Here is a 12,138-nt window from a genome sequence, read left to right as displayed (position 1 = left end):
AGAGCCCCCTTTTCTTCCACCAGCCACCTACTAATCCACGAACCCACCCCCGAACCTTCCCTAATAGAAACACTGCATTAAAGCCAGCGTGGGGGGACAGACGTGAACTGCACCCCGTCTCCTTGTGGATTGGCCCAGAAGAAAAGCTTTTCTTTTCTCAAAAACCTGGTGTCACAGTATTGGCTTCCTGCACATCGGGCAGTGAGCCCTTTTGCTCAGTCACAGGGAGACACAGGCAGAACCCTCGGAGTGATGAGGGGACAGCACTGAGCAGCAGCGGCCCCGGCATGCCCCCAGGTAGGGCAGTGAGCTCATGGATACTGATGCTCCTGTGCAAAAGGAACGAGGCCGACACCAACATCCCTGCCCCGCGGGAGGAGGCTGCCTCCAGGAGACACCTGCGCCATGAGCGCAGGGCCTACGTGGATCCACCCGCAGCACCGCAGGTCCCCAGCAGCCACAGGGACAGACCCATGCCAGCTCAACAGATGCAGCAGTGACCACGGACAGTGGCTGCGCACGCTCCACCAGGATATCAGTGAGGCGCCTCTGTGCACCAGCCATCCACACTGTCCACAAGACCCTGGAGACAGCTTGGCCACTGCGGCCCAGGAACGCCGTCCACCCACCCGCCCGCACGCCAGCCCCACCCAGGCGCTCACTTGAACATGGCGATGAGGAGGTTGAGCAGCAGGATGTTGGTGAAGAGCAGGTAGAGGCAGAGCAGGAGGACCGTCAGCCACTCGGGGAAGGCGGGCCTCTGCTGCGTCACGTCACTCTCGGGGCACTTGGGTTTGTAGGGGTCGGTGCCGTTGGGGCTGCAGTGCTCCGGGTTGAAGTTCACGCCTGGCGTTGGGAATGGGGGTGGGTGAGCCAAGAGAACACCACAGAGTCAAGAGGATCCTGGCAGGAGGGGACCCTCGAGGCCTCCAGTCACTGCCAGGTCCCCCGCAGGCCTGATGCCACTCATCTGGGTGACCTCAGCTGTCACCTCTGGGCCTGAAGTCCAGAAGGAGGCATCTGTCTCCAGCCAGAAACAGGTAAGAGGCCCCGGAGGCAGAGCTGCACCCAGGCTGGCCCGTGCCTCCACCCAGGGTACGCCACCCACCAGGGCACTGCCAGGGCCCCAGCCAGGGTCAGCACCAGGTCCCAAGCCTGGGGAGTTCAATTCGGTGGGAAATAATTTAAAAGGAAACGCAAGGAGCAGTGGCTCACACCTGTAATCCTAGCACTTTGGGAGGCCAAGGCGGGTGGATCACCTGAGGTTAGGAGTTTGAGACCAGCCTGGCCAACATGGTGAAACCTTGTCTCTACTAAAAATATAAAAATGAGCCAGGCATGGTGGCACATGCCTGTAATCCCAGTTACTCAGGAGACTGAGGCAGGAAAATCACTTGAACCTGGGAGGGATGTGGAGGTTGCAGTGAGCTGAGATTGCACCATTGCACTCCGGCCTGGGCAACAAGAGCAAAGCTCTGTCTCAAAAAAAAAAAAAAAAAAAAAAACAGAATTGAAAAGGAAAAACAATTAACAACTATCTCAAAGAGAAGGGAGAGAAGGGAGAGAAGGGAGATGTGGAAAAGGGAAGATGCTGCTAAGACAATGCATGGACAACTGAAACGGGTGATTGTGAAGCAAAATAGCATCCTGCATGCATAGAAAGTAAGGGCTGTTTAATATGTAACCAGCTTCTACCTTAAACAAATCTCTAAGGAAACATAGGAAGTTGTTAACAAAGGTTAACTCTGGGAGGTGAAATTATGAATAACATTCTTTCCTTACACTTGTCTTGAATTTTAAAATTGCTCAACAATGAGCAATGCAGTCCTGGGTAATCAAACGTATTTTGAATGCGTTACTAATTTTCTAAGATAGAAACTCACTCTGATGGCTATAAATTCCTATATTTAAAAAGAAGAGCTAAAATTATTAACGTAACTTTCCACTGTAGCAAACTAGAAAAAGAAGAGCAAACCACCCTTTCACAATAGAAACACTCAAGAAGATAGGACTCAAAGAGAACCTCTTTGATTGACAGGACATTTACAAAAATCCTGCAGCTAACATCATACCCAATGGGAAAGACTGGATGCTTTCCCCCAAGACAAGCCAAAAGCAAGCAGAAGGAAGGAAATAATGAAGATTAGAATATAAATGAGATCAAGAAAACAAAAACAATGAAGTCAACAAACCAAACTCAGTTCTTGAAAAAGAGCAACAAAAAAATACTACCTTGTAGCTAGACTGATCAAGAAAAAAAAAAGAGACAAGGCTCAAATCGCTAAAATCAGAAATGAAAGAGAGGATAGTACTACTAATCTTACAAAGGAAATCCTAGAGAAAATTATATGCTAAGAAATTAGATAATCTAGAAGAACGGACAAATTCCTAGAAAGACACAAACTACCAAAGGTGACTGGAGAAGAAATAGAAAATATAAATAGACCTGTAACACATAAGAGATTGAATTAGTAAGGCAAAAACATCACGCAAAGGAAAGTCCACGCTCAGAGGAGTTCACTGGTGAATTCTACCAAATGTTTACAGAAGAATTAAAACCACTCTTTTACAAACTCTTGCAAAATATAAGAGGGGGAACTACTTCCTAAGCCATTGTATGAGGCCAGTATTACCCTGACACCAAAACTAGGCAAACATATTACAAGAAAAGAAAACCGCAGACCAATATCCTTCATGAATGTAGGTGCAAAAATCATCAAAAAAAAAACAGCTAGCAAAGTGAATCCAGCACCAAATAAAAGGGATTATTCACCAAGACCAAGTGGGACGTGTCCCAGGAACACACAGTTGGTTTAACATTCGAAGATCAATTGATGGAATGCACTATATTAATAGCGAAAGGAGCAAAAACCATTGGAACATTCGAATAAGTGCAGGAGAAGCAGCTGACACGGTCTACCACTCCTTCACAATAAAAACACCCAAGAAACTAGGAATAGAAAGAACTTCTTCAGCCTGATAAAGCACATTTACAAAAGTCCCACAGCTAACATCACACTTAATGGTGAAAGACTTGTTCCCTAAGATCAGTGGACTCGTCTAAAATCAGGAGCAAGGCAAGGATGTCCCCCGTTGTCCCTTCTGTTCAACATTGTACTGGAGGTTCTAGCCAGGGCACTTAAGCAAGAAGAAGAAATAAAAGGCAACCAGTTTGGAAAGGAACAAGTAAAACTGTCTCTTTTTGCAGATGACATGGTCTTGTATATGACAAATCCACTAAAAATCTATTAGAACTAATAAATAAGTTTAGCAAGGTTTCAGGGTTCAAGATCAATCTACAAATGTATTTCTATATACCAGTCATGAACAATTCGAAATGAAATCAATAGGACAATTCTATTTATAACAGTTTGGAAAAGAATAAAATATTTAGGAATAAATTTAACAGAAGAAGCGTAAGACTTATTACTGAAAACTATAAAACATTATTGAGATAAATTAAAGAATTAAATAAGCAAAAACACGTCCCATGTTCACAATCAAAATCACACATGCCCTTTTTGGAGAAACTGATGAGCTGATCCAAAAATTATTGTGAAGATAAGGGATCCAGAGGCCAAAGCAATCCTGGAAAAGAACAAATTAGGACTCATACTTCCGAATTTCAAAATTTACTACAAGGCTACGCCAGCCAAGACAGTATGGTCAAAACTTACTACAAAGCTACACTCACCAAGATAGTGCAGTCCTGGCACAAGGACAGACATCAGTGGAACTGAACTGACACTCTAGAAATAAACTCTTATGTTAATGGTCCACTGATTTTTTTTTTTTTTTTTTTTTTTTTTTTGAGACGGAGTCTCGCTCTGTCGCCCGGGCTGGAGTGCAGTGGCACGATCTCGGCTCACTGCAAGCTCCACCTCCCGGGTTCCCGCCATTCTCCTGCCTCAGCCTCCCGAGTAGCTGGGACTACAGGCGCCCGCCACCTCGCCCGGCTAATTTTTTTGTATTTTTTTAGTAGAGACGGGGTTTCACCGTGTTAGCCAGGATGGTCTCGATCTCCTGACCTCGTGATCCACCCGTCTCGGCCTCCCAAAGTGCTGGGATTACAGGCTTGAGCCACCGCGCCCGGCCTGTCCACTGATTTTCAACAAGGATGCCAAGAGGCTTCACTGGGGAAAGAACAGTCTTGTCAACAAATAGTGCTGGGACAACAGGAGAGCCACAAGGAAGACTGACCCTTACCACACACCAGGCCAAACAAAAAGCGAAAGCTGTAAAACACTTAGTAGAACACAGGTGTAAATCATGGCCATGGTTTTCAGCTAGGACACCAAAAGCACAATGATCAAGGAGATTGATAAGTTGAATGTCATCAAACGTTCAAAAGTTCGTGCATCAAATGACACCATAAAGAAAATAACAAGTCAGCCCACAGACTGACAAAAACAATTCAAATCATACATTTGGTAAGAGACTGGCATCCTTATGTAAAGAACTCTTACAACTCAATAACATAAAAGACAAATAACCCAACTGAAAAATGGGCAAAGACGGCCAGGCGCAGTGGCTCACACCTGTAATCCCAGCAGTTTGGGAGGCCAAGGTGGGCAGATCACGAGGTCAGGAGATCGAGGCCATCCTGGCCAACATGGTGAAACCCTGTCTCTACTAAAAATACAAAAATTAGCCAGGCATGATGGCAGGTGCCTGTAATTCCAGCTACTCAGGAGGTTGATGGCATGTGCCTGTAATCCCAGCTACTCGGGAGGCTGAGGCAGGAGAATTGCTTGAACTAGCGGGGCAGAGGTTGCAGTGAGCTGAGATCACACCACTGCACTCCAGCCTGGGCAACAGAGTGAGATCTCGTCTCAAAAAAAAAAAAGAAAGAAAAAGAAAAATGGGCAAAGGGCAGGAAGAAACATTTCTTCAAAGAAGACGTACAGATGGCCCAATTAGCACCAGAGGAGACGCTTGACATGGCAGGTCCTTAGAGAAATGCCAGTCAAAGCAACAAGGAGAGCCACTTCCCACCCACTGGGATGTGAGCTTTTTTTTTTAATGGACAATAACAAATGTTGGCAAGAAGGTAGAGAAACTGGAATCCTGGGACTGGGCAGGCAGGAATGTGGAATGCGACAGGCTGTCTGGAAAACAGCCCGGCAGGTCCTCAAAAACTTAAACATGGAGTTCTCATGAGCCAGCCACGCATTCCCAGGTGTCTAAGAGAAGTAAAAACATACCCGCACAAAACCCTATAATAGTTCATGCTACGTTATTCACAGCATTTGAAAAGTGGAAACGGCCCAGTGTGGTGGCTCACGCCTGTAATCCCAGCACTTTGGGAAGCCGAGGCGGGTGGATCATCTGAAGTCAGGAGCTCAAGACCAGCCTGGCCAACGCGGTGAAACCCCATCTCTACTAAAAATACAAAAATTAGCCAGGCGTGGTGGCGGGCACCTGTAATCCCAGCTACTCAGGAGGCTGAGGCAGAAGAATCGCTTGAACCCAGGAGGCAGAAGTTGCAGTGAGCCGAGACTGTGCCGCTGCACTCCAGCCTGAGCAACAAACAGAGTGAGACTCCCTCTCGGGAAAAATGAATGAATGAATGAATGAATGAATGAATGAAAAGTGGAAACAACTCATATGTCCACCAGCTGATGAATGGATGAATAAAATGTGGTGTGTCCATACAGCAGGGTCCTATTCAGCCATAAACAGGAAGTAAATACTGATACACGATGATGAACCCTGAAAACATGATGTCAAGTGAAAGAAGTCAGACACCAGAGACTGCCTATTACATCATCCAGTTTCTATGAAATGCCCAGAAAAGGCAACTTGCAAGTAGCTTCGTGGGTGGCTGTGGCTGAGGGGAGGGAACGGGAGTGGCTATGAGTGAGATGCAGGGTCTTCTCAGGGTGATGCCAATGTTATAAAATTAGATTCTGTAAAGATACTGTAAACCACTGACAGGTACACTTTATCCAGGTGAACGTTCTCTCAGTGAAGCTGTTAAAAGAAAAAAAACCTTCTATATGGAAAATGTTCTATCTGGCAGGCACGGTGGCTCACGCCTGTAATCCCAGCACTTTGGGAAGCCAAGGGGCGGATCACTTGAGCTCAAGAGTTCAAGACCGGCCTGGGCTACATGGCGAAACCTCTGTCTCTACAAAACATACAAAAATTAGCCAGGTGTGTTGGCGTGCACATGTAGTCCCAGCCACGCGGGAGGCGGGTGGGAGGATGACTTGAGCCCAGGAGGTAGACGTGCCACTGCACTCCAGCCTGGGTGACAGAGCAAGACCCTGTCAAAGAAACGCAAGGGAGAGAGGGAGGGAAGGAGGGAGGGAAGGGGGGGAGGGAAGGGGGGAGGGAAGGGGGGAGGGAAGGGGAAGGGAGAGAGGGAGGGAAGGGGGGAGGGAAGGAAAAGGAAGGAGGGAGGGAAGGAGGAAGGGAGGGAGGAATGAACTCTCTCCATCAAGAGAAGGAAGTTATTTCTGATTGAGGTGAGAGGGAAAGGGGAAACAGGGTGACATTCCATTTTGGGGGGCTGTCAGCTGATGCCCCAGGTGCCCTCAGCCCACTCTGACCTCTGCGTGGCACCACCCACCCCCACCCCCACCAGGCCCCCCCTCCTCCCTCCCCTGGGCAGTGGGAGCCCCTTCTACTTCCTGCCACGGGAGCTGGGGAGTGAATGTCCCCAAGGAGGACGCCGGCCAGGTGGGAACTGCAGGACCCCCTGACAGAGCCGGCCTCACTCCCACTCAGGCTGCGGCCCCTTTCCAGCCTCTCTCCTGCTTCCTCCACCCAAGCTCCCATGGGGCCCGGCTCCTACCGTCGATGTAGCCTGGGATCTGCCCGAAGATGGTGAGGTAGGAGTGGTAGACGGCCCCTCGGAACAGCCAGTCCACCCGGCGCTCGTTGTGGATGAGGATGGCCTGCTTGGCCACCCCAAAGGACACCACCCACACGGCCAGCAGGAAGAGGAAGAAGAAGACATCCTTCATCTGCAAGACAGAGAGGCGTGTGGGCTACACCCTCCCACCCCCGACGCTCACTGGGCCCAGAGGAGGCCCAGCAGCGGTGGAGATGGCACTGCCACTCACAGCACAGACGCAGCATGCGGGAGACTCCCAGGAGCAGCCCTGGGGCTGCCTCCGCACTCTCGCGGACGGCCGACATCTTTGTGCTGGCACCACAGAGACAGGACGAAGAGGGGTCAGACATAACCGTGACCCCAGGAGGAAAGCTCCTAGAGCTGAATCAGAGGTCAGGAATGAGCGGGGATCAGAAAGGAGAATGAGGGAAGGTTTCCTGGAAGAGGCGACACACAGGCAAAGATACGAGAAGGGCATTCTTGGGAGCCCAAGGGGCAAAGCAGGACAGGGGGCCGGCAGGTGTGCTTAAGCCCTGGTCTGAGCCGCAGGCAAGGGGCCTGCCCTCCCCGAGGCCCACCCTGGGCTGCAGGCCGCGATGGAGCTGGTGCCCCCGTCCCCTTACCATCCGCTTCACAATGATGATCTTGGGCCCCAGCGTCTTACTGACGGTAAAAATGTGCATGAGCCGGAGACAGAACAGGATGAAGTCCAGAGAGAGGATGACGCGCCCGGGATACAACGTCGCCGGGATGAGCCTGGCCGCCAGGCAGAAGCACACGCACCTCAGCCACCCGCCACAGTGGCCCTCGGAGCTGTCCCCCGCCACTCCTCCAGCTGTCCCCGCCCAGGTGGGCCCTGGAGGCAAAGGGCTCTGGTGGGCCCTGCATCCCAGGTGTTCAAAGCCGGCATGAGATCGAGGAGCAGAGCCTCCCACTTCTCTTCAGAAAGGTCTGGACGCCCAGCCCCACAGGACAGTCTGGCATGGGGGCACCCTAGGGAGCCAGCAGGTAGCCAGGGCTCTCTTGCCTCAGAGAAAGGGGGCCGTGGCCTCGCAGAGACCCGAGACCATCACAGGCAGTGCAGTGACCCCACAGCAGGGAGGTAGAGGGAAAAAGGGGCAGCTGCGTGTCCGTGGAGCTGGGACAATTCCAGTGGTTGCCATCCATGGCCCCTAGCACATGGACAATCTCAGCTCTGCCAGGAGCTCTCATGCCCCTTCTGTGCTCCCTCAACAATCCCAAGGGTAGGTGGGACACTGTCACCCGGACACCCGTTAGATGACAATCCAGGGTTCACAGAGGAGCTGAGCCTCGTCTGGTACGGCTGGCTCCGGGCCCGGCCTGTGCTCATCCCCTGCGGGGCTGGCTGCCTCAGACAGGGGCCCACCATCGGGGTGAGGCCACTCACCTGCAGGTCAGCCCTGCCACAAAGAGCAAGATCGCACCGACGTCCAGCTTATTCCAGAAGTCACTGAAGTACAAGGCTGCCTTCTTCATCAGCCCGCACTCGTCAGGGTCATAGAAGAGCTACTGGGAAGAGGGGCGGTGGGGAGGCAGACATACTGTCACTCTTACTGTCCTCACTGTTACTGTCACATCACTATCCACTATCATCATCACAATCACTGTTGTTACTATCACCACTGTCACTATCACCACTGTCCTCGCTGTCACCATCACTGTCACATCACTATCCACTATCATCACAATCACTGTTGTTACTATCACCACTGTTACTATCACCACTGTCCTGTCACCATCACTGTCACATCACTCTCCACTGTCATCATCACAATCACTGTCACTATCACCACTGTCACTATCACTACTGTCCTCACTGTCACCATCACTGTCACATCACTATCCACTATCATCACAATCACTGTCACTATCATCACAGTCACTGTTGTCACTATCACCACTGTCCTCGCTGTCACCATCACTGTCACATCACTCTCCACTATCATCACAATCACTGTTGTTACTATCACCACTGTCACTGTCACCATCACTGTCACATCACTATCCATTATCATCACTATCATCACTATCACTATCACCACTATCCTGTCACTGTCACATCACTCTCCACTATCATCACTATCATCACAATCACTGTCACTATCACTATCATCACAGTCACTGTTGTCACTATCACCACTATCACTCACTATCACCACCGTCCTCGCTATCACCATCACTGTCACATCACTATCCACTATCATCACTATCACTATCATCACAATCACAGTCACTGTCACTATCATCACTATCCTGTCACTGTCACTATAATCACTATCACCACTGTCCTCACTGTCACCATCACTATCCACTATCATCATCAGTCAGTGTCACTATCATCATAATCACTATCACCACTATCCTCACTGTCACTGTCACTATCACACTGTCACTATCATCACTATCACCACTATCCTGTCACTGTCACATCACTCTCCTCTATCATCACTATCACTGTCATCACAGTCACTGTTGTCATTATCACCACTATCACTATCACTACCACCACTGTCCTGTCACTGTGACATCACTCTCCACTATCATCACCACAGTCACTATCATCACTATCACTGACACTGTTCATCACTATCCTCACTGTCACTGTCACATCACTCTCCACTATCATCACAAAAACTGTCACTATCATCACTATCCTGTCACTGTCACATCACTCTCCACTGTCATCACTATCTCTATCATCACAATTACTGTCACTGTCACTAGCACTATCACTATCATGACTATCACTGATGCTGTCATCATGGTCAGCAAATCCGAACATTGGTTCTGGTCTGAAGAGAGCTGGGTCAGTGAGGGAGATGGGAACAGGACGTGGAGGAACAATGCGGAGTAGTGCTGGCAGCAGCTCCCCTGGCGCCCTGCTCACTCAGCACCTGTATGTGCGTATATGTGTATGTACATATATTCTGCATGTATGTGTGTATATGTCTGAATATGTGTGTATGTGTGTGTGTGCAGGTATTTGTGTATGTGTATGTATGTATATGTGTGTGTGCACTGTGTGCATACATTTGTATGTGTATATGTATATGTGTGTATGTATTGTATGTGCGCATGTTTGCATGTGTTTCTGTGTCTGTGTGTATATGTATATGTGTATTTTTCTTGTGTGTGTACGTGTGTATATATGTGTATGTGTCTGTATGTGTGTTCGTATGTGTATGTGTACGTGTATGTGTATGTGTGCATGTGTATGAGCTTGTATGTGTGTAGGTATGTACATGTGTGTGTATGTGTATGCTTATATGGAGATGTGTATATTTGTGTGTGTATGCATGTGTATGCATGTGCATGTGTGTGCATGTATGTATGCATGTGTTGTGTACGTGTATGTGTATGCATGTGTGCTGTGTGTGTGCATGTGTACATGTGTATATGTGTATGCACGTGTGTAATGTGTATGTGTGTATGTACATGTATGTTTATGTGTATATTTGTGTGTATGCATGTGTGTGCATGTGTGTATGCATGTGTGTATGTGTGCACATGTGCATGTGTGTGTTTGTCTTTATATTTGTATGTGTGTATGCATGTGTATATGTATGTGTATATGCATGTGTGTGTGCATGTGTATGCATGTGTGTGCATGTGCACGTGTGTATGCATGTTTATGTGTGCATGTGTGTGTATGCATATGCATGTATGTGTGTGCCTGTGTAATGTGTGCATATGTGTGCATGTATATGTGTGCATGTGTGTGTGTGCATATGCTTATGTGTGCATTTGTGTGCATGTACATGTGTGCATGTATCTGTATGTGTATGCATGTGTGCGCACGTGTGCATGTGTGTGTGTGTGTTGCAGCAGCCCCCTCCTCACTGTCAGGCGCCAGCTGCCTTCCCACAGGGATGTTTGTTCTGTTGGGGGCCACATCGCTTCTTCAGCAGGCCAAGAGTGCAGGACCCTGGTAGGAGCTGTGGGAACCCCCATTTGGTCTGCTTGGCAGGAGTCCCCACACCCTTCCTAGCCACAGGCCCCAGGACCCAGCAGCTGGACAGGTGGGGCAGGTGACCAGCAGGACCAACCAGGGCCCTCCCCGGATCACAGACAGACGCAGGGAGTAGGAAGTGCCCTCTGCTCTCAGGCTGCTGCGCATGGGGCTGGGGCTAGGGGTGCATGGAGGCCTCCAGAGAGGCCTCGTAGAGAGGGTCTAGTGGCAGAAGCCATGTGGCAAGAGGAAGGCCAAGGAGAGCCCGGCAAAGCCAGGGCCACAACACAACTCCCAGGCCCCGCCCAGTCCTGGCCCTGATCTTCCTTCCTGGGGGTGCCAGTGCCTCCCCAAGGGCCCCAGTAGGCAGTGGTATTTACACAGTGCACACCGCTTTCTAACTGGGGGCCTGGTGCTCCACCAAGGTCAGAGAGCACAGATGAGTCAAAGCCAGGACCACTGCCCTGTGGCCAATCCCACCCCCTTACCACTTCCCTGAGGGTCCCATGGGCCAAGTTCCCATTCACCGGCTGCCAGCAGGTGCAGGCACCATAGGGACACGGTGGAGACCCCACACAGTAAGGGATTCGCCCCACCTGGAGGGCAGCTTGGCCTCGCCCAGCTCCAGGGAGGTAGCCTCTGAGCCCTTGGAATGTCCATATGATGAGGCTGTCCTTGTTTACCTGGGGCCTGGGCCACGCCAGGTAGTCCCACAGTGTGATTTGGGTTGGGGTGGGGCCCTGGGCAGTTTTCAGTTTGACCTTTGGAGGGCTAGAGACTGAGGTCAATCATGTGGTGTCAGCCGCGCCTCTGTGACTGACCTCTAGTAGACACCAAGGCCCGCGAGCTTCCCTGGGGACTGTGCCTCCATGCCTGAGGCCACACATCATCACTGGGAGGATGGAGTGCCACCCACCCCTCCACAGGGAGGGGCTGCCAGGATGCCCTGGGCTCAGAGCTGTCCTGGATGCAGCTGTGTCCCTCCCCCTGGCTGCTTTAGTCTGTAGACTTTTGCTTAATAAACCGTAAGTGAGCATTGCCACTCCCCAGCGTCTGTGGGTCCTTTTGGCTAGTTACTGAATGTGAGAGGGGTCTTAGGGACCCCCCACCTTGCATAGCTCTTCCTGGGGGAGGGGACACACCCATTCAAAGTCCACAAGGTCAGGGCATCCACCTGGAGCTGATCAACTGGTCTCCAGGAGGGGAGGATGTCTGGGCTGAGGGAAAGCAGGGAAGCAGGCACAGTGGGCACGAGGAGGGAGGGGCCCCAGCCACCCATTTTGGGGAGGGAGCACTGGCTCTGCCCAGCTCGCAAGGGGCTAGGCAG

General features: G+C 50.4%; 1 protein-coding gene across 5 annotated transcripts in view; it reads right to left on the bottom strand.

The window, feature by feature from the left end:
* Positions 1-12,138, bottom strand: part of LOC105472513 (transient receptor potential cation channel subfamily M member 2) — a 97,141-nt gene that overhangs the window by 28,421 nt on the left and 56,582 nt on the right. For 4 of the 5 annotated variants that reach the window (XM_071095800.1, XM_071095801.1, XM_011725838.3 and 1 more), the window contains 4 exons: positions 8,250-8,368; positions 7,465-7,597; positions 6,800-6,971; positions 663-846 (listed from right to left, as the gene is read on the bottom strand). In XM_071095800.1, the coding sequence (XP_070951901.1) occupies positions 663-846; positions 6,800-6,971; positions 7,465-7,597; positions 8,250-8,368 (608 nt within the window). Of the gene's footprint in view, positions 1-662; positions 847-6,799; positions 6,972-7,464; positions 7,598-8,249; positions 8,372-12,138 lie in introns of all 5 variants that reach the window. The other variant, XM_024789995.2, reaches the window with a different exon arrangement.

Source organism: Macaca nemestrina, chromosome 4 (genome assembly GCF_043159975.1).
Source record: "Macaca nemestrina isolate mMacNem1 chromosome 4, mMacNem.hap1, whole genome shotgun sequence".
Lineage (NCBI taxonomy): Eukaryota > Metazoa > Chordata > Mammalia > Primates > Cercopithecidae > Macaca > Macaca nemestrina.
The sequence above is the reverse complement of the archived record's forward strand: the minus strand, read 5'-3'. Positions and strand labels throughout refer to the sequence as shown.